The 27,966-nt window shown below is 43.7% G+C and overlaps 2 protein-coding genes across 6 annotated transcripts; both read right to left on the reverse strand.

Annotated features, from left to right (window-relative positions):
- Nucleotides 1–811: 811 nt before the first annotated feature.
- Nucleotides 812–13,216, reverse strand: znf296 (zinc finger protein 296). The gene is made up of 3 exons (XM_015002638.2): nucleotides 12,594–13,216; nucleotides 9,148–9,501; nucleotides 812–5,032 (listed from the first exon to the last, which is right to left on the reverse strand). The coding sequence occupies exons 1-3, from the start codon at nucleotides 12,892–12,894 to the stop codon at nucleotides 3,378–3,380; spliced, it is 2,310 nt and encodes a 769-aa protein (XP_014858124.2). The 5' UTR covers nucleotides 12,895–13,216; the 3' UTR covers nucleotides 812–3,377.
- Nucleotides 13,217–14,536: 1,320 nt separating this feature from the next.
- clasrp (CLK4-associating serine/arginine rich protein) lies at nucleotides 14,537–27,292 on the reverse strand. 5 transcript variants are annotated; one of them, XM_088011972.1, is made up of 21 exons: nucleotides 27,192–27,292; nucleotides 25,622–25,758; nucleotides 25,285–25,382; nucleotides 24,916–25,017; nucleotides 24,237–24,316; nucleotides 23,996–24,080; nucleotides 23,644–23,780; nucleotides 22,880–22,976; nucleotides 22,354–22,432; nucleotides 22,196–22,269; nucleotides 22,081–22,122; nucleotides 21,786–21,974; nucleotides 21,132–21,452; nucleotides 20,861–21,046; nucleotides 19,779–19,818; nucleotides 17,228–17,288; nucleotides 17,050–17,108; nucleotides 16,921–16,967; nucleotides 16,732–16,832; nucleotides 16,559–16,583; nucleotides 14,537–15,203 (listed from the first exon to the last, which is right to left on the reverse strand). In XM_088011972.1, the coding sequence occupies exons 2-21, from the start codon at nucleotides 25,718–25,720 to the stop codon at nucleotides 15,134–15,136; spliced, it is 1,992 nt and encodes a 663-aa protein (XP_087868098.1). In that variant the 5' UTR covers nucleotides 25,721–25,758; nucleotides 27,192–27,292; the 3' UTR covers nucleotides 14,537–15,133. The 5 variants fall into 5 exon arrangements, 3 of the variants coding, with proteins under 3 accessions (XP_087868098.1, XP_014858135.2, XP_087868097.1); XM_015002649.2 differs by having other exon boundaries at nucleotides 16,732–16,817; nucleotides 25,622–25,761; XM_088011971.1 differs by having other exon boundaries at nucleotides 25,622–25,761.
- Between the last annotated feature and the right edge of the window lie 674 nt (nucleotides 27,293–27,966).

The raw sequence follows: 27,966 nt of genomic DNA on the forward strand, positions 1-27,966 counted from the left end.
GGAGATTTACAGATATCACAGAGAACTGCTCAGTCTGTGATTTAAAAATAGTAAAAGTACATAGTTGTTGACGCAAGTTAGACAAGCAGCCAGGAGGCCTGTGGTAACGGGAGGAGCTGCATCAACAGCTCAGGTTGGAGAATCGGTTATTTGGGGTACATTTCAGTTTGACAGGAAAGTCATTTCTGAAAGAAAGCAAATATAGGACCCATTTGTAGTTTGCACAAGTCATGAAAAGGACATAGCAAACTGGTAAAAGAACTTTCTCTGGTCCAATGAGGCCAAACTTCAACGTCTGGGTTTGTATGCAAAACGTGTGTTGAGGACGGTGAAGTCTGCACGTTAGGATGATGTGTGAAGCATGGCAGTGGCAGCGTCAGGCTGTGGGGATGCCTTCCTTCATCGAAGACGTAGAAGCTCGTTAAAAGTATAAAAAGATGGATGGAGATAAATACAAGACAATGTTCGAAGAAATCCTGCTAAAAGTTTGAGACTGGGACAGAGGTTCAAAAAATAAATCCAGCTTAGATCGCAACATATTCATGTGCTGGAATGTCCTAGTCAAAGTCTACACCCAAACTCAACTGAGTAGGTAAATTGATGGTTCAGATGCTCTCAACATATAACATATGGTTGATTTCTACTCACTTTTAACATTTTTAATTCTTGAACACTTATTTTACTTCTAGTTACGATTATACAGTTAAAATACTAAAGTCTGCAACAAACTGTGGAAAACTTAAGGAGTCGTGGTTCAACAAATGACTACTGAAAATATGAAAATAAATAAATAAGAGACCCAACAAGAGAATATACTTAACCTCAATTCTTTATTGAGGTTTTGTCATGAAGGCAATAACAAAATTACATCCTTTTACACAGACAGTCACTTTTGGGCATAAAAAGAAAGGAGTCAGCCATGCTGGGGGAAAGTGAGTATCATGTAACAGGAGCAGGCAGGTATCCACAACAAGAACAGCAAGAAAATATGTACAACATCATCCCTGAACAGTTACACTGCGATCATTCATTAATCATTTTTTAAACAAAATGCACAAACGTTTTTAATGACCTGAATGTATTCAGAGGTCAAGAGATTGATGAAAAACAAAAAAAAATAAAAGTAGACAAATTCATTGAGGTTTTACTGTGAAAATAAGCTGATTTTAAATGTTTTTAGATCAACTTGGATTTAAAAGTGGTCACAAATAAACACAAACTCAACATATTGATTATGACTATTGATGCTAATTTCCACACCCCTAAGCGCTCGCTTGGTGGGCTCACGTTCCCCGGCAGCGAAACAAAACGACCCGCCAACATGCAGCAGCCATAAATTAGGAAGAATTCAAAGGCGGACAACAGAAATTACGCAAACGGCTACGAAACATGCACGAGTTTCACGCGGCCGCCCGACACTTTTAACCAATGTAAACAACGAAAGAGAGAAATTACCATCACAACAGTACAGAGGGGGGAAATGATACACACCCGTTTCATATGTATGCAAAAGTTGCTGGCTTTTTTTTTTAATATATATATATATATATATGCATAGAAATTAATCTTACAAAACATCAGCAGATGAGACTTTAAAGTCTCTGTATTCACATTTATAAAAATTAGAAAAGCAAAGACAAAAAGGTTCCATGTGCAGTGGAGATTAAAAAAAATGAAGTCCACACATCCTGGTGAAATACCAAGATTTTAAGATTCTAAAAATGATTATTATACAACTGATATAAAGTGAAAATGTATGATAAATAAGCTGCAATAAACTGGATGCATTAGTGTGAAGCACTTTTTAATTCAGTCACACCTGACACTAATTATAGAGATCGACTGTAACTGAAGCTCAGCTGGTCAAGCAGGCGTTTCATGATGCCCTTCAGCAGAAGTCACAGTTTGCAGATCTGATTATACAAATGTATCAGTCAGGAGAAGGGCACAAAAACAAGTTGGAATCTATCCAAAACTATTCACGACTATTGGGGGGTGAGGGGCGGGGGGGGGAAGGCTACGGTAATTATTTTGACTGGAAATAAGTTATTGGAGTCACAGGTTGAGTCTGACAGAGAAGGAGGCCTTCACTGAATCTGGTCCAGATGCTGCCAGCAACATCAGAAACCTCTGAACTGACTGGGACAATAACCCCACGTTTGCCGGACGAAAACCCCGTTTTTTTCTCCAAACATCCAGTTCTGACCCAAATCTGTGTGTAAGAAAGTGTGATGGGACCACAATGAAAGATTTGGGTCCTGATTCCAAAATGTAGATTTGGCACCAAAACAGCAGCATCACCATGGAGAGACATGGTGGTGGCACCATCATGCTCTGGGGTTACTCTTCTTCTATGGGCACCAGTCACTTTTTTTCAGGTGTTTGCTACAATGGTGAAGATGGGTTTCATCATTCACGAGTCAAGAGTCCACTAAAACGATTCCACCAGAAGAACAGAAAGCTCGAGTAACGGCTTAGTCAAAGTTCAGAGCTAAAGCAATTTGAGGGGCGTTCAGAGCTGTGGAAATGACATGTCAAATAATTCAGACTGAATGTTGAAACTGAACTAAAAAGTGCCTCAAACTTTTAATTTGGGGGTGCACAAACTTATGCAAACAGTCTACTGGGCCTTTTTTAGTTTTGCAGTTCTCCCTCCAACACGTCCATTCGTGTTTTGAAATGATTCGTCACGGTCTCATCATTTCTAGGTCACAGAATCTTGGCGTTTCGACAAGGGTGTGTAAACTTTTTTCTTTTTTTCACATCCACTGCAGCATCTATTCACAAAGTCAGGAGCACAGCCTCGCTCGGCCCCATGGGACTTGTAAACATTAAGTGACAAGTGTTGTGACAAGCAAGCGGCTTTAAAAAGTGTGTGACAAACTACAGGCAGACAGTGTTTGGATTCATTTCAGCCCTGCGGCGGCTCCAAAGTCTTTAAAAGGTCTTCTCCACAGAGAACAGCACGATCTGACCTCTCCACACTCATCAGTGCTCAACAGCATTAAATTGCTTTTTAATTTTTTTTTTTTTTACACAGCATAATCTCTTCTGATTGGGTTGATGCGTCGCCATCTGTCCAGTGGGTCGATACAGACATGAAGCGCTCTTGTTCTCTTGCATTTTGCGCTGCAGCATGGTGATCAGTTTCCTGTGTTGGTGTGGACTGCGGCAGTGCACTTCCTGTTCACGAGGTATGGTAATCTCCCTGCTGAATGTCACGGACTTGTTTTTCTCTGTGGTCTGAAGAACTGTAGGCACTTAGTTTCAGCCAGCAGCTTTGCAGTCTATGAACAACTGCTGGCTGCAGCGGGCCTCGGCAGTTGTTGCGACCTGCTGCTGACAGTCATGCGGCGTCTCCGCCACTTTAACCTGACTCAGTGAGCAGAAGCCAAAGCTAGGCCCGCCTCAGCAATGCTTTCATGTGGAAGATCCTCCACTGCTGCTGGACTCCCTCTACCTTCTTCCACCTTCATGTCTTTTTCTGCGTAACCCTGAGCCTTGCTCTCCAGACCCACCTCATCCTCCTCCATCTTCACCACCCCGACTCCTGTTTCCTCTCCTGCTCTCAAAGCGGCCAAGGTATCAGCGGCGCTGGCCTGCGCGTACGCCCCAACGTTGGCATGGCTCAGGCCATGGACCTTCTTCAGGTGTTTCTCCAGGGTGGCGTACACGGTGAAGGGCACGGAGCACAGCTGGCACAGGAAGGAGGCCTTGGCTCCCTGGGCACCGTGGGTCTTCATGTGGCGAGTCAGTTTTGAGCTCTGGGCGCAGGCGTAGTTGCAGAGGCCGCAGCGGTACGGCCGCTCACCCGTGTGGCTTCGGCGGTGCACGGTCAGGTTGCTGCTATTTCTGAACTGCTTACCACAGAACTCGCAGGCCTCATCTTTCTTCTTCTTCCCAGCGGGACCTGGAGTGGAGCTGGCGTTCGCGCCGGCGATGGTGGCTCCTGCGGCGCTTCGCCGCTCAAAGTCTCTCTGCCACTCTTGCACGCCGGAGGCCCACTCCTTCTCCCTCTCGACGAGTTCTCCTTGTTCGTTCTCCCACTCTCCAACCCCCCGTGCTCTCTCGCCCATTTCTGGCCGTTTGGGCGTGCAGTTGCCACTGGCGATGCCGCTCTCCCCGCTTCCTCCCGTGTCTCCGCTCTCTAGGGAGCCTTCGGAGGGGCTGGCGCAGGGCGACGCGGGCTGCGGCTCCCCCTGCCCTTCCGCCGCCTCCTCGCCTCCGGCCCTGTGGTTTGGGTAGAGCCTCAGCAGCTCCCTGTCCGGTGGTCTGAGATGGGAGTTCAACAGCATTAGGCCTGAAGCTACGGTCGGGTGCTTGGGGAGGGTCAGATCCAGCTCTTTTCCCATCATCCCTGGCCCCTGAAGCCTTCCCCGGGCCCCCTGCCTCCCAGTATCCTCCTCCATCAGAACCGCCTCCACCGACTCACACCCACTTCCTCCGCCTGCAGCCTCCCGGTGGTGGCCCCTGATGTGGCGAGCGAGCTGCCCGCTCTGAGCGAAGGCCTGCCCACACACCCCGCAGTGATAGGGCCTGTCGCAGGCGTGAGTCCGGCGGTGGGCAGACAGGGCGCGCAGCGAGTGGAAATTCTGGTCGCACAGCTCGCAGTGAAAATCAGCCTGGAGGGCGCCAGGCTGAGGAAACGTCGACGCTGCCGGCGGAGACGAGGACGGAGACAACACGGGCGCCATGGGGGAACTGAGGCCTGTGTTGTTCCCCTCGGCGAGTTCCCGGAGTCGCACGGAGAAGTTCATGGCCTGGAGGCTAGCTTGGTTCTGACGCGAGCGCCACTGGGCGGTGGGCTGGAAGGCGGAGGCGAGAGCCTGGTTCAGGTGGCGTGGGTCCAGAACGGCTGCTGTGGACTTGTTCTCTTTCAGACCCTCTCTTCCTCCCATGTAGGTGTCTTCGTCCTCATCCTCCTGGTAGATGCTGAAGGAGTGCGTGTGCTGGGCATGTTGGAGCAGCGCCCACGCCGAGCAGAACACGCTGTCACACTGAAAGCAAGTGAAAAAGGCGGGCTCTTCGCATCCTGCAAGAAGAGAAAATCCCCGAGTTAGTGGACGGACGATACAGTGAAATGTTTATTGAAACATTTGAGCTCCACCCGGGAAAGAAAATTAAAGATTAATGTCCACTTGGGAGCAACTTTACGGAGCTGTAAACTGAGCAGTTAATTTCTAAGAAAGTGAATTAGCTGCTCCTTTGCAACAGTGCAGATGAACATCATGTTTCGTTTTCATAAACTGTTTGTTTCCCTTCAGCCTAATTTGGTCTACGTCATCGTAAAAAAACAAAAACAATACAAGCAGTGTTCATGAACAAAAACTATGGTGCAACTGAATTAACAAATGTTTGATCCAAATAAATCATCTGACTTAAATATAGAAAATTTGACACAGAAACTACCTTACACAAACAAAAATCACAGAACAAGCATAATCTGAAAGGTTAAGGGTCATTGTGGATAGCAAATCTCATTGTAAAAACTTATTCACACATTTTATATCAAGCAGAGTAAACAAAAAGCTCGTTTTGAGTCTGAACGCCCTGTCTTGGTCGTGTTACAGCTTTTCAACTGGACTTTAACTAGGCCTTCAAAGACATTCGTTATCTCAGTCTTTCAGAGGCCGACCTGAAGGTTTGCTTTGGATCTCTGTCCTGGTGAGCCGAATTCAGAGTTTCAATCAGGCAAAGAATCAGAGCAACCCCACCAATAGAAATTCTCCATTTTCTATTGTTTTTATTTGATCTGAATCACTCCATGTTGGACTTGTTGTGCATGAAAAGCACTCCATATTTAAAGACTGACTGTGGCTCATTACGATTTCAGCATTAAAAGTATTAAAACGTTCAAAATTCAGTAAATTTTAAAACGGTATGAAATGCAACATGATCAAAAATGTTTGTTTTGGTTTGTTTTTTGCTAATTTTATTCTTTAAAATCAAGAGAAATCACCCCCATCTGGAGGAGGAAACTAAATATGGGCTCCGCTTTTCAGACCAGAAGGCTTGATTAGCATAGATTCAGGGAGGTTGCAAAAAAATAATAAATAAAAAAACATGTCATGGCAATGCAACAAACTGCTCACGTGTGAAACTCAACCTAAGGTGAGACAGAAGAGTTGAGAATGACTTGGTTTCATCGCTACAAACAACCACTTTTAGGGACATTGAAATATTTATCGCAGCCATTTTTAATTGATGAAAGCTGTGCACGAGAACGAGGATGATGCTGAAGCCGAATCTCGGAGAGCGGGGCGAAGAAGAACCTCACCTGGACGAAGGAAGGGAGAAGTGAAACAAAGTACATCTGGAGATATTTTTATATAGCTTTGTCTCCTAACTGAGAGCAGCGCGCCAATTAAGCTGCAAATTGCTAATTAGCAGAATGCAGAAAACGAACGCTTTATGCAAATCGGGCTCTGACTCAGCCTGCTTGACAAATGAGGCCTTTCTGCATAAATCAGAACTGGCGAGAAGATCCCCAAATTGAAGGGAAAACTGTTTTTTATTTTTTTTAAACACTTTTTCTTTGGAGAGGTTCAAAGCAGACTCTGGTATAAGCCTCTTTCATGTTTCCTCAAGTCAAATCCTTCTGTATTTTATTGGAGGATGGGGGGGGGAGGAGGGGAGGAGATTGAAGATGAAAAAGAGAGCAACTGTTTCGTTTTTTTTTTTTTTTTCCCCTCGTCGCCCTCCCTCTGTCTGGAGATGAGAGGAGCTGCGGTGTTCGTGTCCTTTAACCTAGCCTGAGGAGAAAGCCAGGAGAAGTTGAGATACTCCTTAAAGAGAAAGAGAGAGAGAGAGAGAGAGAGAGAAAAGAGAGAGAGGAGGGAAGATAAACAGAGATAGGTAGGTCAGGGCTCGGGAGATAAAGAGAGAATGAGATAAAAAAGATTGTAATGTAGCACGGAGGGGGGCAAAAGACACCAGGAAAATGTGTCACCCCTTCGAATTGTACTCTAGACCCATCCTCCAACCTCGACTCCCCCTAAAAAGAAACCCCACCAAATCTTTCCCTAAGGGTGAGGGTGAGGAAGAGGAGGTGGTGAGGAGGGTGGGGGGGGGGGCGGCTTTTGTCTTGGGGTCCTGGAGAGAAACACAATACCCGGCCGGTTTCGCTTTCCTCTGCTCACTCCTCCTCTTTTTGTAAGGATTCCCATTTGGCCCAGGGTAGCACTTGAATATTAAGCAGAAGCAATAACTACTAATTAAAAATGCAGATTGGCTGGGAGCACTAACGAGCAGCAGGCAGAATCTCTTCTCCCTCGGGAGGCGGAGGAAAGAGAAAAAAAGAGAGAGAGAGAGGAAGATGAAGAAGAGAAGGAGGAGGGGGATTGAAAGAGGGCAAAGCGAAAGTGTGCTGAAGATGCGGGGGAGGAAATGGGAAGGCGCAAAAAGAAAAAAAAAACAAACAAGGAGAATAAATAAAAAGGAATGAGACAGATGCACGCGGCTGCTCAGTAATCCATCCCCCCGTTTTCTCCTCCATCAGGCTCTGAATGAACAGAGAGCTGCCGTTTGTCGGTTTTTTTTTTTTGCTCTTTCACTTGCAGTCATTTCAGGAGTCAAACCTCTCCAACGAGGTCACTCCGCACACCCGGCGTTTTAGCTCAAGGTACGAATGTAAAATGTCAAACTCTGAACCAACATGGATAAAAATTTAATCCAAACTTATCTCCTGCATTATGCACAACCTGTCATGCTCTTTTTCCTTTTTTTTTTTTTTTTTCTTGACCACCCTCTGCTCCCTCACTGTTGTCCTGCTGGGCTACTCATTGCTGCAAACCCACTCGCAGCGAGGTGAACGTTTGGACAAACGGAAACGCTGCATGCATGCATGCGTCCTCTTGAGCGTTGACGCAAAGGAAGGAACTGCTAACATGTGGCGAGCGTTTAACAAAAAAAAAAAAAAAAAAAAAAGCGCAATGGGGTGCTGGTACCTGAGATACAAACGTTCATTTCACAACCAGACACCTCTGACCTTTGTGCGAGGAAATCCATCAGCTCTTATAACCTTTCTTGGTGCCACTTTACCATAAAAAGAAAAAAGGAGTTCATGGATATGTAATTAATTCATATCTAAACTCTTTATAAATCATTAATTACTGTTTATTATGCATTAATTAAGACGGAGGAGGCAACAAAATCTACCGTTTTTTTGCCAAATGGTGAGTCAAATCTGTTCACCTAAATATTTTATCTAGAGTTGTTATACTAAACATTTCAGACTGACTCAGAAGCACAGTAAGCATTTCTAAACATAATTTTCTAGCACAAAGTTTCCTTCTCATCCTTACTTGGTGCATACTAAACAGTTATTAATTATATAAAAACTGATTACAGATGAATCTATGAACTATTTATTAGCCATCTGTAAGGGGAGCCTTTTTGTAAAGTGGTACCTTGTTTTCATCTTGCTACGTAAAATTATTCAGCTGGATTTTAACGAGGATTCAGGGATTTCTGATCTACCGTACCGTGACACTGTATTGGGCCGCAGTCACATGTTTGCTTCGTCTTCGCTAAAGGATGCCGGAGAAGCGTAGAAAAGCAGCCTTTAGCGAAGAAAAAGACAGAGCGGCTGCTGACATATCACACACAGTTTAAGGCAGAACAAGAAGAGAGACAAGATGGGATCGTCCTTTTGAAAACAGGCAGAAGGAGGAGGAGGCTCCCAGGAGCTCAGGTGGCTCAGCCCGGGGCTGATCGGTAGGAGACAGCTGAGGAGCTGACGCAACGTCCTCCATTACAGTGTCATGGCGGCCGGCGGGGCCGTTAGACCCACTCCGCTGGCCGAGGCGGAGCGTCATGGATGACAGGCAGGAAGAGACATGTTTACCTGGCCACTCCGCCTCAGAGGCCGACAGCCAGGGAGACGGGAAGGAGCTCAGGTGCTCGGCGCGGGGCACCGGGGGACCCGCGGTGCCCTCTGAATGTTCCTGACGCCTATCTTTTCCACGCAATTAGCTCGAGTGTCACTAACTCAAGCGGGTGCGCTAATGGCAACGGCTAGCTAATGAGCTGGGCTCGAGTTGGAGGAGGAGCGGTTGTTAACTGAATAAAAGGATGACTGGAAAAAAAAACAACACAAAAACACAGACTCAGTCGTTAGCAACCTGCCACCTTGTTGTGGGGCCTCACCTGGTTTGCTGAGCTCCCCCTTCACGTTCAGGCCGGACTCGTCTCCCCAGGACCGGCCCCTGGAAGCCCCTCTCCGGAGTTCGATGAAGCCGGGCTGCGGCTCCACACCGGCGACCCGCTGGCGCCCAGCTCGACCGGCGGGTGATGGGGGCGTGGCCCCGGAGCCCGGGCTCCTTGAGACGCAGCCGCCCTGCTTGTGCTGGATGAAGGCCAGGATGTGGGCCAGGGGGAAGGCTTGGCTGCACTGCCCACAGGTCAGGAGGTCATCCTCTGGGGCTTGGACCTGTGGAAGAGGAGGAGGAGGAAGATGGTGGTCGCCTGGCGGGTCGGCAGCTTCCTCCATATCACAGACATCTGAGGAAGAACAAAAAGGAGCAGAGGAATTTGAATTGGCAGAGGCCTACGAAAAGTGTTCACACCTCATTTGATGAAAAAGCAGAATTTGCACAATTGAGTGAAAGTAAAATTGCTTCCTGTATTTATATTTATATGCAGGTGTTCTACGTTGCATCTTTACCAGCTTTGAACATTAGAATGAATTTTCTGCTCACTTTGTAAAAAATACAATGAAAACTCACTCAAACTCAAACATCAGACTTCAAACCTTAAGCGGTCTCTCCATCCATATTCCCATCGACTCTGACCGGCTTCCCTTTCCCTCCTGAGGACAAACATCCCCACAGCATGATGCTGCCACTACCACACCGGGGGAGGTTTCTTCATCTCCGACACATACTGTTGCATCCCAGTCACAAAATGTTGTCCTATTTGCCCAAAGCAGTTTCCTCCGCATGTTTTCTGTCCTTTGACTGGACTCCCTCTTCCTCCTGGCAGTGTTTCCAGATGTCTGGAGCGCTGCAGCTCCTCCAGAGTTACCCAGAGCCTCTGGGCTGCTTGTGCAGACGGCCACGTCTTGGTTTTGAGGTGATGCATCGAACGGCGTTCAGTGAGACTTTCAGAACTATGAATCTTGTGCCACGACCTAAATCTGCTTCATCTCTCTCCATGTGGCTCACTGGCCATCTTTGTGATCCCGTTTCCTCCAACAAACCTCTGAGGCTTTCATAGATCACCTGGATTTATACCCAGATGAAATAATTAAAGAAATCCACACAATGAATTTCTGTTTCAAAGAAAACAAAAAGGAATACCAAGCGTAATTTTTCCTTCCTCTTCACAACTGTGCACTATTTGTGTTGGGGTGTGATGAATACTTCTCTTAAGCAGAGTAAAGAACATTCCTTCATTATGCTTAAACTTCTGAATGTAATAAAAACAAATTCAAGCTTTTAAAATTCAACTTATTTTGTTTTTTCCTATGCTGAACAGATCATTCCAGACATCTGACAACGTCGGCCTTCAACTCTGGTTTGACATGATGTTTTTATAATTGTATTAGAAACAAACCAACCCCCCCAAACCCAACTCATCTGAATCACATTATTTCCTGGCTGGCTCTGATTTGCAGGTCATAAAAGAAAACGCATCAAAAACGCCAAACTCCCATCACTTTTGGTCTCGACCCACAGACAGCTTGTACCATAAAGCACCTTTTGAACTGATCCCTCTATCGAGACTCTGACAGAGGGAAGATAATTGCCCCCGCCCCAAAAAAAGTCGAGATCGGTGCATTTTCATGACCGTAAATCTTTCCCCGTTAGAAGCATGTAAACAGAAAACACTTCACTCTCGTCGTTTGAAGTCTGATCCACTACAAAGCCGGGCGTCTCAATTAACTTCTAAATGAAGTTGGGTTTTAAGTGCTGCACGCAGCCACGGCTTTTGGTGCGCTCCTCTAAATTACAGACAGAGAGCCGCGCTGACCTCAATGGAACAAACAAACAGGCCTGCTGATTGAAAGTGCTAGTTTCACTTATAAGCTCAACGAGGCCAATCTGCTCAGCCAACGCTGACCACTTCCTTTAAAAACCAGTTACAGATCTGTGCTCGTTCCGGCTGGGTGCAGCACAAAAGAGCCCAACGGTCCACCAGAGCACAAACCTCCTGTTAATAAAATGACTCGCCCTCTGGTAGAGAGATGACTGAACTAGAAGAAGAAGAAAAAGAAGAAGAAGAAGAAAGTGAATGATCGCGACTGAGGCGTTCACCTTTCACTCAACAGAAAATGTTGCCTTACCAGCCACATGCAGCGGGAGTTTCTCAACAGGAAGTGGATTGCAATAAAAGAGAGAAAAAAAAGTGACTGAAGGTGTCTGAGATAAGAGCGCAGCCACGTCTTTTTTTTTCTTTTTTTTTTTTCCTGTGTTCACACCAAGTACTGAGGGAGGAGGGTAACAAGTTGACAAATCTAATGTGGTCCTCGGCTTTGAATACAACCACAGAGCGTCTGTGGACAAAGCTTCAACCAAACCCCCTGAAGAGCTTGAGTAAACTCACACAGCTCAGGTAGAGAGAGAGAGGAGGAGGAAGGGAGGAGGAGGAGGTGGGGGGTCAGGAGTCTGTTGCTCAACACCGGTCATGGGCACACCTGAATCCACCTGCCCAGGCCGGGCAGCCTGTCCGTACAGGACAGGTACAGACAGTACAGTCTGAAGTCGGATCTCAGCGGTTGTTACTCAAAAATGTCACCTTTCCTGTTTCAGGCCTGCGCTGTTTGTGCAGACTTGCAAGGCGCGGTTACACGCGCATGCCCGCACTAGTGCGTGCCCGCGCGCGCGCGCGCACACACACACACACAGACACACACACACTCACACACACTATACAGGGTTGAGTCAGGGCCTGTGGTCACAGCAGACACGCACCACTGGTCTCCAGTGGAGAACTGTAAAAAATGATTCTCAGCTCCCCGTCTTCATTTCCTCCCTGTGCTTATAAAAGTAATAATAATGTGAAATAAGTTCACTTTATGTTGTTTTGGTTTTTATTTTCAATTGGGGTTTTTAATTAAAAACGTCAGGAGGACTCGTTTTGAGGAGCCGGTGTATGTGCGGGTCTGTTTTTTTTTTTTTTTTAATTATTATTATTATTATTATTTAAAGAAGCCAACCTTTCTGAAAACCGTTTTGATTAATACTCTTGTTCGGACCTGTAGCCTCTGAGTAGAGCCAATAAACCGGTCCTTCCTCTGTGGGAACTGCTGCAGCAACAACACCGACACTCACCAGGACAAACAACGCGGACATTAAAACCGAGCGCTTCTTCAAACATGTCCCTTTAAACTCCAACGCTACACGTTCAAACGACACTTCACCGGCGGCAAATTAAACACAAAACACACTTTCAGGATGTGACCCTCGTGTCTGAGAATTGCCAGCGAATCAATTATCCGTTTAATATTGCTTATTAGTAATTGGATACAAATAAGCGCGTAAGTTTGAACCACAACGAAACACAAGCCGGATATTAATAAGTTTTTACGAAAATATATTTAAAGGAAAAGAAAAGAAAAGAAAAACACTCCAACGTGTTCCCTCCTGGCTTACCTTGAATCGCACTCAGGTGCTGCGGTCGGCTCCCAAGTTTGCGCCTGGACATCGCGACGCCTTGTCGGGCACCTTTCTGGGTCCCAAACCCCCCTAAAAAGCAGAACCCCCCTCCCCGCCCGTCCAGCTGCTTCGGCTCCGATAAGCTGACCGAGACTCCACCGGCGGGGACGAACTGATAAGACAAGACTAGCTGGCTGGCCTCCGCCTGGACTGGCGCTGAGCGGGTGGAAAGCAGGCAGTAGCGTTCAAGTTCACGCTTCTTCCCCCCGCAGCGAGCGGAGAGGGCAGAAGGGGGCATGGGCGACCGAAAGCACCGCCCGCCCCAGCCGACCCTGACCCCGCCCTCCTCTTGTAAAACTCTCACTCTTGCGCCAGTAAATTATTAGATTAAATCACCTTAAAATGTTGTTATACTTTCAGAACAGTCTTTGTGGTGTTTTCTGAGATTTAAGTGATTTTCTTGTTTTATTTCTTCTTCTTTTTTTATGCTGATGGTGAGAGCGATTTGATCACCATCACCATCTGGTTCCTCCTCAGCAGCTCAGAGGAACTAACCTCACTGGCTTTCCACAGGTGTCTCTAAACAACCAAACCGGAACCAGCTCACAATTCACTTCTGCTTTTTCCTCTTGACCAGAGGTAGCTCCCTATTCAGCCATCAAAATGGAGAAACACGTTGATGAATATGAATATGATTATAGTTACGGAACGGTCAAAAGAGAAACAGAAAAGGGTGAAATGAGATTTGTCGCCACCTACTGGCGTAAAATAAATCGCACCTCTGAAAAACAAGTTTCACCTGGATATAAATTAGATAACCGAAAAGTTAGCTTTTTCAGCAAGTATTTATATATATATATATATATATATATATATATATATATATATATATATATATATATATATATATACACATAGATTAATTTGGCACAGAGTGAAATACTTAAAATACTTATATTTTATTTTTGTCAATTTTTAGGATGATCACTTAAAGTTAATGAAAACCCAGAATCAAGTTTCTTAGAGAATTACATAACAAAACGGGCTTATTTTGACCTACTGACAAGTAAGCCGATATTTTGAACGTGGTATGCAATCAATACTTATTGCTGAGGCTCCTTTTGCATGAACTGCTGCATCAATGCAGCGTGTCATACAGTCGATAAGCCTGCAGCTCGTCTGCAATGTTGGTTCTGGTTTGTAATGGAAACTAAAATTAGCATCTTCATGAAGATCATGAGCAGATGGAAGCACGAAGTGCTGTGACTTGGTCTTTCTGAAGCACAGTGGACCAACGCCAGCGGGTAACCTTCTCCTCAAATCATCTCCGATTGTGGAAACTTCACTCAGGACTCTAAACAACTTCAGTTTTATTGCCAATCCACTCTCAAGAATCACTGGACCTTAATTTTCAAATGAAATGCAAATTCTGCTTTCTGTCTTACCTGACCCTTAGCCCAGGTAAGACTCTTCTGATGTCTCCAGGTCAGGAATGACTCAATACGAGGAATGCGACAGCTGTCATGGATGCGACTGTGGGAGGCGGCGCTTCAGGCTCTGACTCCAACCAAAGTTCACAGCATAAAAACCTCCTCCAAACTCTTGATTTTTCACAATCGTCTCAAGAAAAAGGTGCACTGCTCCTGTACCTTTTTCTGTCACTTTTTCCTTCCACTAAACCTTCCTTTAAAATACTTAAATGCAGCAGTTTGTAAATAAGCACTGTCTTTGGCAATTTTTGTGTTTTCCAGAAATTGAGATGACTGCAGTAACTTTATCTAGATGAGTAAATTAATTTAGATGCACCTGTAAATAAAACTCAACCATCAATTTCTACATTTGTCAGGCTGCTGCTGCAACAACTAGAGGAAAATATGAAAAAATAAAGGGAAGAAATGTAATTTTCTTGCATATGTAACAAATTACACATGAGACCTAAATACTTTTAAAGTGAATTTTATTTGTTCTTTTTCACATTCACTTTTACAGAGGAAAAAAAAAAGTTGTTTGGTGGTTTTAGCCAGCTGAGAACAGAGTACAAAAAGAGCAATTAAATTTACAAAGTTAATTCTGCTTTTGCGGAGTGGCTTTCATTTGATATTTTTGGAATCACATTTGTGAAAGTCTATTTAAAGTTTCATCTTTAGCTTCAGTCGTTTGTTTTCACAGGAACATACGGTGGCTAAAGATTCGAACACCAGAATACCTTTTAAAAACGTCAAGTATTGCTCAGTGCGTCGCACTTTGGAAAAACCACGTCTCCCAAAGAACGGACCAGGAAGACGAGAAAGCAAAAGATTTGACATGCAGATGTTCTCCGGTGTTCACAAAACGAAGCAAAACTAAATGGCGGATTAAATCGTTTCTAATTGGGTGGGATTAAAGAGTCTCAGTTTGTTTCATGTGTGAGCGAGACGTAGTTGCAGATTCGTTAACCAATCTTCGTATTTCCCGAGCGAGAGGTTCTAGATGAGTCGTTTGTGTCAACAGAAAACCTCCTGATGTGCGAGACGGGCCGCGTCGTCCCTCTGTCCGGCTCAGTATCTGTACGACGGACTCCGAGAGCGGGAGCGGGAGCGAGAGCGAGACCGAGACTGGGAGCGAGACCTTCAGGGAGAAAAAAACAATTAGTGCAAAGGCCAGCGACTAAAGATACATACATGGAAATATGTATATATTTTACAGGACTGACAAGCAGCTTCTCCCTTTACGCTCCAGACTGAAGTGAAACAAATTTAAACACGATATCAGGCATGTTGTTTTTCTGTCTCCTCTACACGATAAAGTTTGAGCGAAGGCAAAAATGTTCCAGATGTTTTCCTTTATAAAGTTAAGACGTTATTGTCAGCAGAACTTCAAACGTTTTCCCACTTTAAAATCTAATTTACTCAAGCTACGATATGTTGGCTGTGTAAATTAGGGCACTGTGTTTAAAATAATAGCAGTGTGTGGCTTTTACTTCTAACACAGGACTTCTAAACCAAATTAAAAAAAAAATAAAATAAAATCATCACCCAATATTCAGCCAATGAAGGAATATTTGGAAAATTTTAATTCTAATAATTTTGTTGGAAATTCCAATGATATTTGTTTTCCGCCTTGTTCTGACTTTTCTAAACATCTTATCAGAAGTACAATACGCTTTGGATACGGTCAATCTCAGAGCGTCATAGGTAAAATACTAAAACGCATGGTGCAGCTCCAACTAGAATAACAGTTTTCAGTTTTGTTCCACATCTGTCTGGTTTTGGTTCCCATTTTGAACCTTGTGACATCATTTTAGTCGAGCATTTTGTATATTATTTATACGTTTTCTTGTCTCCAGTCGATACAACGCCGATCTTCTAATCAGTCTGGAACCAAAAGTTACTGCATTTGATGCTTGGTCCCTAAATAAGAACCACGGTTTCCTCCCAGAATCAATAACCCTAGCTCGCTCCTTGGTTGCCTAGCAACAACCTGTTGAGAAACTTGCTCAGCAGCAGCAGCTTCATGTTTCACAACCGTTGCCTCAAAACTGGTTCCAAATAATAATAATAATAAAAAAAAAACAGCGAGGTGCAGAGAAACTGTGCATAAACGCATTTCAGATATTTGAAACAACAAACTAATCAATAACTAGCGATATTTGAAGCACTTACATGGTGATATGTTACCAGTATGAAGTGCGGCTCATTATTAGGGAAGAAAAGAAGGTTCAAGAAAAACAAAATCTCCAATTAAAGTGCATCGTTGTAATGTCCACGACGATAAGCTTTACAGGACGGTTGTTTGTTTTCTTTCGAGTGTTTTGATGTTTTTCTCTTGAGTCATCCGAACAGCCGTGTTAAATAATAACCCTGCGGGCTTTGTGATTGGCCGTTGGGAATGTTTCTGCATCGACACGGCCGAAAAGAAAAAAAAAAAAAAAAGTGTTTCATTCGACTTCACTGGAACTGTGAAGATTCCAGTGCCTTACATACCTTTTGTGTGAGCTGTGCTCTCGGCCTGAGGGACAGAGGAAACAAAGGCGCAATGAAAACAAATGCATGCCGCAGCGTCTTAGAGCCAATAAAACTGACAGCGGCTAATCAGAGGCAGATGAAATATCTGTGCCGAGCGGGCCGGGGGAGAGACGGCGAACCGCCTGTCTCACCGTGTTTGAAGGGAGAAGGCGAGTGGCTCTGTCGTCCGTACTGTCGCTCCCATTCGTCCCTCTCTTTCTCACGTCGCTCACGCTCCCTGAACACACAGCCTCTGGGTCAGACGGTTGCAACACACAGACACCGATCAGTCCACCTTGACACACACACACACACACACACACACACACACGCAGCCTTACTTCATGCGGATCTTGCGTGCCATGGCTCGCAGCTCGCCTTCTCGCTCCTGTAAAGTACACAAAGGGCGATGATGAGGAAATGAAGGATAAGGAAGCTTCTTTTTCTGCGTTAATCTTACACACACCGACCTGCCGCTTGTGCTCCTGCTGCTGGATCTTCACCTGAGCAGCTTTCTTATCCGCCTTGGCTGCAGATAAGGAAGAAAAAAAGAGAAAGAAAAAAACTCGAAGGTGAATTTAGAGGGGGAAAACTGTTTAAATTTAAGAGATTTGAATGATTTTGACCTGAAAATAAAGTGGCACTCACACTGCTTGTTGAGCGCCTTCTGCATCCGTAGCTTCAGACGCTCCTGGGGCGTCAGCTTGGGCTGGAAGGGACACAAATGTTTCAGCACGAGATTTCACAGCATTGAAACAAAAAGTGTCCTGAGCGTGCACGAGTGTGTGCTGGAATTAGAGATGCACCGAGAATCAGCTGCTTTTAGCTCCATCGGCCCTGGAAGACGACCAGAGGGTCGAATAGTCAAAACGTCTGCTTTATTTATTTATGTATTTTTGTAAAACCACACGGCGTATTGAAGTTCTAGCAGATTGCACAGAGCAAACCGCTCTATGGTGTGGACGCCGATATTGAGCGAGAATCAGAATGGAGTGAGTGAAGATGTCAAACTTTTGTCTGATAGAGACGCACTGATCCTTTTCTCACTTCCGATACCGATACAGATATCTGAGGTTTAGTATAGTCCGATACCGATACGATACAGAGAAACAGCGCTGCGTTGACTTAAGTTGTTTCCTTTCTTACACACAGACATAAATGTAGTGGATTACAACTTAAATACACCAATAGCTTCACAAGCTTGGCCAAACATGTAAAAACAACACAACTTTAATTTGCAATTAAGATTACAACAGCCAATTTAAAACAAATAAACTAACAGAAACTTCACAAACATGAAAACAAACCCCAACAAATCTCCTTTCAAATGGAGATTGTTATATTTAGAATTATAGATTCTAAATATAATGTAAAATAAACAATACAGAATGACGTCAGAGCGTAGAACTGAGTAGATCTGCCCTTTTGGACTGGGCACATCATCTCCGCTACCAGATCGAGAATAGTTTTCAATACAGATATTAACATCAGCTTGGTGCATCTCTAATGGAAAATCCCACATGAGAAAAACCTACATAGAATATATGAGGTCAAGAAGTTCTGCACGACAATATTTAAGACCTGTAATTAACGTATTTAAGATCAACTTACATTTTCTTTCATGAATTTAAGGCATTTTAAGGATGTGTTCTTTGCATCAAAAACCAGTCTTGGAACTTGAGCTCACCTCCAGCAGGTTTTCTCGTTGCATATCCGAACTCAGCGCTCCAAAAGCAATGCATCGTGAGAGGCTATTATCTGGAAACTAGTTTTTTCTCTGTTAGATAGTAGTGTGGCCAGATTAACATTTGAACTCTGATTATTTTGTCTGTTTTTTGTTACTTTTTACAGCGACAGCTGTCAGGCATTTCGCTCCTCGTTAAAACAATTAATGAAGGATGGTGGTAGGAGGGCAAAAAGTAAACATTTTAAAAGCTGTTGTGTAACTTTTCTGCTCCAGTTCTTAAAGTAAAATCCAAATCGAAATTTACAAAAACCAGAGATCAGAAACAAAGTTCTTGTCGGTGCATCTCTAGCTGAAATACAAACTTTATACCATCGTCTTTAAGAGAAGCGACAGAGATTAAAAGACAAATGATAAAATAATCGGAGAGCGTCTTGACAAGTGAACACACACTCCAAACGAGGTTGTGTGTGTGTGTGTGTGTGTTGACAGAGAAACTGCTGCTGCAGCAGGTGTGGGACAGATCAGCAGAAGCTAGGATCCACTCAGACGAACCAGGACACAATGTTCAGTATTTACACACACAATACTGTCGGAGAGATAAAAGGACGAGAAGACGAGCGAAGAAGGAGAAAGGGTCAGACAGGGAAACATGAGCAAGTTCAGGTCCAGCGAGTTTAGAAAGGCTCATAAAGAGCCAGTGGCATTTTTCTCTTTCTTTTTTTGTCCCGACACACCCATCAGTGGGCTGTTCAGACCTGGCCAGGCAAGAAAAACTGCAGGTCACAACACTGCAGGCACGCTCGGCACAGGGAAACATCATAGCCTGTTTTACAAACTGTTCCTTCTTTACATGGAAGCTGGTTAGAGAACAGAGGTTGGGTCAGCAAAAGGTTAAGACATCTGGAGCTGCACAACTCGCGTACTGCGGCGCACGAGCCTACGGACAGATGAGTCGCAGCACGCGTCCACCTTGAAACTTCTGCAAGAATGCTTTGATAAATGTAACTCAAAATGACTTTGCAAGTCAAATCAGTTGTGTAAAAAATAAAAAAAATAACCAATACAGGGACATTCATTCAATAGTCACAAGATTCAACAAAGTATTTCATCCAATGGGAAACGAGTCTGTCTTTCTCGCGGGCATTAATGCGTGACGCCCTGCGGACTGGTTCGTACTGCAAACATATAGGGGACGGTTCGCTCTGTCACGCATACGTGTTTGTACAGCACACACAGGTTCTCTGCACAGGAGAGGCGTCAAGACACGCGGGCTTCAGAGAGAGGAGACGAGGCAGGACTCAGCCTTTCTCCTGGGGCTTTTAGCTGGCGCAGCTCGTGTCCACTTTAAGGGTGCAAGTACGGGAAAAATAAAAAAAAACAACATAAAAAGAGCGATTTAAGTGCAACAATAGCTTGTATATTCCTGTGTGATGGACAACCATGTCAGCCTGTCAGGGATGAGGGAGGCGTAGGCTTTAGCAAGAAACCAGACTAGATCAAATTCTTACTGACTTTGGCAGCTCCCGTCTCTTTACCACCCGGAGTGTCAGGCCTGAGGGAGAGAGAGAGTGAGAGCGTGAGAGAGAGAGGGAGAGAAGTAAAAGTGTTTCGAGCTTTTAAAATGTGCTACCAGTGAGATGTGTTAGCTGATTAATTAATCTTTTCCAGTATAGCTGCTAGCTGCTGTCGATTAGAAACCAGCTAAATGAACGGCTTCATCATAATTCTCAGTGTGCGTCATCACAGATTAATAGTTAACAAAAAATTAAAGGTGTAGCTACAATCGGATTGTGATTCATCAATTATTGAAATAAACATAAACTAATTTAGTATTTGATGAACTGTCAATTTGAGTATACAGACTCTAATATATGCCATTTGCTGAAAAGTAAAATGTTCTCAAAGCAGTAGTGAAGCCAAAACTGTAGAAATTTTGCATTTTAGATGAAAAACCTTCTTTGTCTGTAAATATGTTTTACCCAGAAATCCTCACTTGGCTCAAATTTTGTGAAATTCTCCTACTAAACACCTTTTGTTGAGCAGTTACTAACTGGAGAGCTAAAATGATGTAGAGTAGGTCACAGCAAACTCATGAGTTACAATGGTCCAGTCAAAGCCCAGATATAAAGAGAACTGAGAATCGGGAACAAAGTGTGAGAGTAGATGTTCATAGATCCTTCCAAGGATTAGGATTCAGTTAAATTACAAAGAGAAAAGGAAAAAATGTCAGACTGTCAACCTGCAAAGGTGGGAGACATACCCCTAGAGGCCTGCAGCTGCAATTACAGCACAGTAAGGTTCCGCCAATTATTGACTCAGGGTGACTGAAAATAAATGCAGGCCACATTTTAGGTTTTAATTTGCGTAAAATACTGGAAACCTTTTAAAACCTCCTTTCAACTTGACATTTAGACACTGCTTTGTAACCCGTCCCAATAAAATAAAACCAATAAAACCAGTCTAAAGCTGGTTTGTGGTTGCAACATAAACCTGCAATGTGTTAATGCTCGTTATACCTATGTAAATGTATAAATACTTGTGCTAGCTGCTGTGTTTCCTCAGGTGTGTGTGATCAGACTGTGAGCCCTTCTTACTTTCTCAGTTTGTCAGAGATGGTGTTGGCAGCAGGCTGGGCCCCCCGGTGGGTGGGGGAGGGACTGTGGGGCGGGCGGCTTGGAGAAGGGGACGCACTGTGGCTGTCACTGTCTCTCCTCCGGTGTCCTCGACCGCTCCAGGCTCCCTGCCTCAAGCCGCTGCCCTGCCTTGAACCCGAACGAGACCTGCAGACCAAACGGACGAGCGGGACGTTAGAGGACGGCGTGTCTGTCACGGGCTAACCTCCACGTTTTCCGGGATCATCCAAACCTCGTTCGTCTGCGCGCCGAATAGCGTCTCCTGTCCCGTTCCCGGTCTCTGTCCCTGTCTCTATCTCTGCCTCTGTCCCTGTCGTTGGACCGCGACCTCGTCCGCTCCCGCCTCCTCCAGGAGCCCCCGTTCCCTCCTGCCCTCCCCCGGGAGCGGGACCTGGAGCGCCGCCTCGACCGCGAGTGGCTCCGCGAGCGGCGGCCGTCTCTCCGCCCGTGTCCCCGCCGGCCTCTGCGTGAACGGGAGGACGAGCGAGAGGACGACCGGGACGAGGAGCGAGACGAGGACGAAGAGGAGCTGCTCGAGGACGACCTCCGTCTCCTGAACAAATGCAGAAACAAAGTTTGAGGAATAACACCGGCTGCGTACCCAGCCTCTCGATAATCACATCAAATCAAACCGCCGGACATAAAAATCGCTGTTTTCTACCTGCTTAAGATAAACTGGGACATGCATGAACCTCGCTGAAGAGCTTTGGCGCTTAACTGACTGAATTAATCAAGGTTTTCTCCCTGATGGTTTGTCTGAGACCTGATTCACCTCACCAATCACAAAAATCCACCATCACACTCTTTGCATCAACGGCTGCAGTACATAAGGACTGTGTGAGAGGAAATAACCAAACAAATGCCACGAAGAGGGAAAATTACCGACCGGGAGCCCCTGCTATGACCTGCAGAGTGCTGCAAGCTGGAGGGGGCGTGGCCAGAGTGAGGGGCAGCGGTTTGTGTCGTGGCCGCGGCTTCGTCGTCGCTGCCGCCGAAGCTGGTGATGAACGTGATCTTCTCCGGGCCGGGGGTACGCGAACGGGACCGGGACTCTGAGCTGGACTCGGACTCAGGCCTGAAGGAGATGGAAAAAAAGTTTTCAAAAAAATGAAAAATGAGAGGTTGTATTCTCACACACCACTAATCAGGATTAAAATGTCGGGATCCGTGGGACGTCTCACCGTTTGTAAGGGTCGTACGTCGGGCTGTCTCTTCTGGCGTAGCTGAAAAGCAACGCAAACGGTGACGTGTTTCCAAAGCCTCGTTTTAAACTTCTTAATAAAGTTAAAAGCTCACCTCGGTGGACTGATCTGTCTTCCTTTTAGCCTCTTTTCTCTAAACTCCCTCCTCTGTCTTCGAGAGCGGCGGCCCTGAAGCAAGACGAGCGCATGTAAACGGCTAGAAAGTTGCACTAAACGCACAAAAAAAAAGTCTTTCAAGTGATTTAGCCTCACAGAGTACATGGCCTTCTCTGCCTCCAGAGCTTTGGCGTGTTTAATGGCCTCCACTTCCTCCTTGTCTTTCTTCAACATCCTGACAAAAGATGAGGTTGTGAAAGCATTAGAAGAAATACAAACGCACTCTCGCCGACGTTAAAAACGTTCCACTTACGTTTCTACATTTACAGAAAAAAAAAAAAAAAAGAGATGTATGTGCGGTGCTGAATAACTTTTATCGGTCTCCAATTATTTTATTATTCTTATTCAGGAAATATTCTCCAAAAAGTCAAAATTGCCAAAATATCCACCGCAAATGAAGTAGAAAAATAGAGGCAGAGGCAAGAACAATAAAGCGTAAATCTGGATACTTTACTATTTTTTATAGCAACTCTAAATGTATCTTTAAGTCATTTCATTTTCTCTCGTCATGTTTTCTCCTTTGTCCGTTTATTTGAAGACTGTCATTTTCATTTTTCTTGTTTTGTTTTTCCTTATGACTCCTAGGAGTTCAAGTGACAAATGGGAAAGAAATAAAATGTACCTCACAAAGTCGCCTTCCCCCATCCCGTAGGGAGTCGCCATTTTGTTTAGATCCAACAGCTGCTCCGGGTTCAGCTCATCAACATCGACTTCCACATCTGCAAACATGCAACACAACCGGTCAGACTGATAAAAACTAATCCCAAACCTCAGGCATCAAACTAAAGTCAACAGCTTGTGAAAATTTTAGAAACTCGCTGCACAAAATGCCAGTAGAAATTTTTATCAAAACAATAAGTTATCCAGCCAAAAATTAATTACCTTTATTTCAGGTATAGCTAAAATGTTGGAAAATAAAACTTTTTTTTGTTAGTTTAAATACCAATTCAAAATATTCTAAGTAATTAACTTTCTTGCTTACAGAAAGAACTAAGATTTTCATATTAAATGTTTTTATTTCATAAAAAGGAAAAAAAAAAACTCTGCAAACATTTGTGTGACCATGTTACTTCTTGAAGAGCCAAGTTCTGATTTCATATTTGTCTACCAAAGCAATATTAAGTCACTCATTAGAAATAGCTAATGTTTTAAATTGTCCCTGAATTCCCTAAAAAAGATATATTTTTTCAATTTACTTTATACAAATGCAACAAAAACAGATAAAAGCTGAAGACATCGAGTGTCTCACACTTGCAGCCCTTCACAAAATCAACCACAGATTCAAAGAGTTAGCATCGTAGCTACAGACACCATCTTTGATGCTCTACTTCCATTTTAGCTCAGACTTTCTAAACCTTCCTGGCGTTCTCCCTCAGATTCCCTCACCAATATCAGGAATGCCTTCATCCTCCTCGGATTCACTGTTCTCTGAATTGTCGTCTTCTTTGTCCGACTGGGAGTGAGGCTCCGCCACGGTGCTGTCTTCGTACGTGTAACCAATGGCAACCTTTTTCTCTGCAAGTCTGCAGGAGGCGAGGAAGGATTAATGAATTTATAAACCACTTAAATTCCGCAGGAAGCAAAGATATGATCGTTGTGGATCGATGAGCAATTTAAAAGTGTACAAGTTCAATTTTATTACCAGACAAAAGGTATAACATATAAACAAATAAACCCCCACCCCCACAAAATATAAAACCATAGTTGAAAATACAAAAGCAGAGCAGGAAAAACATACTTCTTCTTCTCGTCCTCATTTGGTTTGGCCAGGCCACCGTAGAGCTCATCCAGGTAGATCTGGTATAAACACTGCTCCTCTGAGACTGTGAGGGGACAGCAGGGAGTTCATCAACTCATCACAGCTGCAAAATATACCCACTGAGAGCTGGCCAAGCACCACCGTGAGCACACTGTGCACGCACGGAGCCGGGCACGTGTGTAACGCCTCGACTGCTGCGCTACTTTAAGTAAACACTCACTGTTGGCAAAATCATTCTGAACGAGTCCTCTGTAGCGCTCGTAATTGCACTTCCTCTCCTCCATCTCGTGATCTGGCGTTCTGTGAAAGAACAAGAAGCAGAATGTTCTGCGCTTTAGAAAATATTTCCCTTTTTTTTAATTATCTGGCTTCAAACATTTGAGCAAAAAAAAACAACAAAAAAAAAACAATAGACTCATTAACAATTCCTCTGACATTTGATATTTAACATTTAAATACCAGAGACTATAATAAATGCTCTGCTGTCATATTAGAACCAATGCATATTTTATGCAAGCATAAGGTAGGAAAATTATTTCGACTGAACGTGTGGGATCCTTCAACTTTTCCCAAATCGAAAACAATCAATTTCAAATTATATCTTTCTCTAGATGGTAGGAACAGCTTTGTAATAACTAAGAATTTCTTTAGGCAACAAAAAAAAAAAAAAAAAGAAACTAATCAACAGAAGAAATATAAAACTAATTTATTTGTCAGGAAGCCAAATTATACCTGGCACGTTCCCTCATGGCATACACATGATATTAAGGTAATGCTGTGTATAAAAACCAATAAGCTACACAATAATAACTTCCTAAAGTCCAGAAACAACAATAAAACACTAAAACTAGAACCCTTCTTTAAATGTAACGCGTTACCAAAGTGTTTTAAAGACTTACGATGTGCTGAGCAGAGGAGGGGTATAAGTTGGGATGTAGTCCAGATGGGCCCTCACATCAAATCTGTCAATCATGTTGTTGGCGTCTCCCTGCCATGGCATCCTTTGAAAGAAAAAATTTAAATGATATATTTTCCCAACACTGCAGGAATCCTGATTTTATTACTTATATTTTAAAAACAGACAAACTGAGGACATGTCTATTAACTTAAGCTGTCTTTAGGATATTATATAAGCAACTAGCAACACTGGGCTAAGTGTTGTTTATTTATTTGAAATCGTTTTTTTTGTTTGTTTTTTTAAGTACACCAGCTAATTTCAGAGTTACTGTCAGGTTTCTTTTGTGCAGAGTTTTTTTTTTTTTCCTCACATGTTGGCAGGGCTTTCTGCAGCCAGCGCCACAGCCGGGTCCAGGTGGATCTTGTAGGATCGGCCGTGAACCTGCAGAAACTGGGCAGGATCTTTTTTCTGTCGAGACAAAAAACGAGAACCAGGTGAACACCGCGACGGAATACCCTACTCAAAACAACAACAACAACAACGTGTTGCCTCATATTCGTTTTAATCCAGTGTTTATGATGTCATTGCTGGGCACTGCTTGCCCTTTGAGCACTGAGACACAGCTACAATGTAGCGATTATGCTGCAGAGGAAGGGCTTTAAATGTCACCGCCACACTGGGTTCAGCAGAGCAACAAAGTTCCTCACTATCTTCTCGTAGTACTCTCGGCGGCGCTCGCCACGGCGTTTGTAGTCGACCATCATGCCACGGAGCTTGCGCTCGTGTTTGCGGGCCTCCTGCCACATGACGGCGCCGCTGGGGGTTGGGGCGCGGCGGGGCACGGCTGCTGCAGGTGGAGGAACGAGGAAGAGACGAGACGAACACGGGACAAAGAGAAAAAAAAAAGTTGAGAAATTTTACTCTGCGTTTGTTTTAAGTTGTTAATCCAGGCTCATCATGATAAGGTCATTTTTGCCAGACTGTTGCTCTGTTAAAGTAAAACTAAAATAATTCACATCAATGCATCATTTTTGGCACACACACATTCAAGTTTAGGTGAATTAGAAATTGTTACTTCTAAAATATTTGACAAACATTTATTTACAAGAGAGGGTTTTATATTTGAAAATTGTTTGATGGGCATTTATTAAAATTTCAGTAATGATCTGTTTAAAAGTGCACAATCTTCACCAATAAAACCCATCAACCACTGGATGTAAGAAGCAAATATAACAATAAACTCACTAACAGGAGACAAAAGTTTATTCATGATGATCCAATCCAATAAATGAATTCAAACAAGGATCAATAACTGAATAAGCTGTTTGGAATCAGCATTTCATGACCCAATAGGGAACAGATCATAGTTAAAGCTAGTAACCGTGGATGTTTTCGTATTCACTTAATGAATGTAGCACCACTTAAACGGCTACATATTCATAAATTACCATAATATGGCTAAATATCCAAGTCTGGTTCATTTTGAAAGTTTGCGATGCGACATGATGTGCAATGCAATTCTCTAAACAATGGCGGTACGAAAGAAAATCAGTTTCTACTTCTGCCATATTTTCAGTTGGATTTAGCTCTGGACTTTGACTGGACCACTCAAACACATTGGCAGTTATATACCTGCCTGCCAATGTATCTGCTATAAGACAATCACCCTTATAGTAGGGTGATTGTCCTGCTATAAGGTGAACCCCAACACCAACCTCACCAGTCGCAAATCTTTCCATCTCTAAATGAGCCTTGAGAACTGAACCGTGTGCAGCTTTCCTGTTCCTGCTCAAAAGAAAGGATTCCCACAGAATGATGCTGCCACCACCGTGTTTCGGGGCTACTTGTTATAATAGCTAAACACAACACGTAACGATTTGCATTCGGACCAGTTTAATTAATCTGCTTCTATATGTTTCTGTCACTTTAACTCGGTTAACCGCAGCTCAACGGTCAGATATTCATATGCTAACCTAGCTTAGCTAGCTAACCCCCAAACGTTGCGGTTCATTTCGATCATGAATCTTAATGCTACATATTTCTGACATGCAGTGGTTGTAGAATACCGTAACTTAATGTAAGTTAAATTAGTGCTGCAACACATGGGCCTGCCAGACTGCGCATCTGACTGAGGCCTGCTCGCTGTTAGCATCAGAGCTACATTAGCTCTGTAGAAACGGTAGAGACAGCGGCTGAGTCTCAGCTTCACGACACAGGAAACGCATCACATAAAATCCACGCAGATAAGTAAACACGGTTTGCATTCACGGACTGTACCTGTTTAAATGTACACCAATAAGAATCGGGGTTAATCTCTCAAACTGAATGTCACCACCACACGCCTCCTTCGCCTTCTCCCTCTTCACCAAACTCAGTCTGTAGGGGGCGCTGCACCTCTAATACTCAGTATTAAAAGTATTAGAAGAAACCCATGGAGTGTCGATTGTTTTTAGGCCACTTTCTCAAAGATTACACACATTTTATAATTAACTTACTTGAAAATTGTTTTTGAAAGTCGTAAAAGTCACTCAATACCATCGTTAGCCCCGCTTAATCTGAATTTAATTCCGCCTGCTCATGCTTTTACTAATTTATAATCCTGCCCAATAAACAGTCATAATAAAGGTCAGGCTGAAGTTGAACTATATTTATGCATCTATCTAAAATAAATATTTAATCTTATTATTTTTCGTGACCATTGAGATTATTGTACAATTTAAAATAAGTGATGTAAAAGAAGTTCTTTATGTAAGTGGTCTTTATCCATTTATTACAAATAGAAATTATTTTATCCTATTAGTAGTTGATGATTTCTCTCAGAACTGCAAGAGCACCTTCTGTGATTTAAATAAAAATAATAATAATAATAAAAGCATAAATGAGCGGTTTTCAAAAGTGCATACTTGTGGCCACAAGATGTCTCTGTAAGACAGGATTCATAAAATCTCAAGTCTGCATCTGCCTGAAAATTTTAAAGCTGACGGATTTCTGAGCCCTGAAACCCATTCAGTAATGTTTTATTTAAGTTAAAGCTAGACAAACTAAATTATCC

This window comes from Poecilia mexicana, unplaced genomic scaffold (assembly GCF_051168715.1).
Source record: "Poecilia mexicana isolate PSO_F unplaced genomic scaffold, ASM5116871v1 scaffold_13, whole genome shotgun sequence".
NCBI lineage: Eukaryota > Metazoa > Chordata > Actinopteri > Cyprinodontiformes > Poeciliidae > Poecilia > Poecilia mexicana.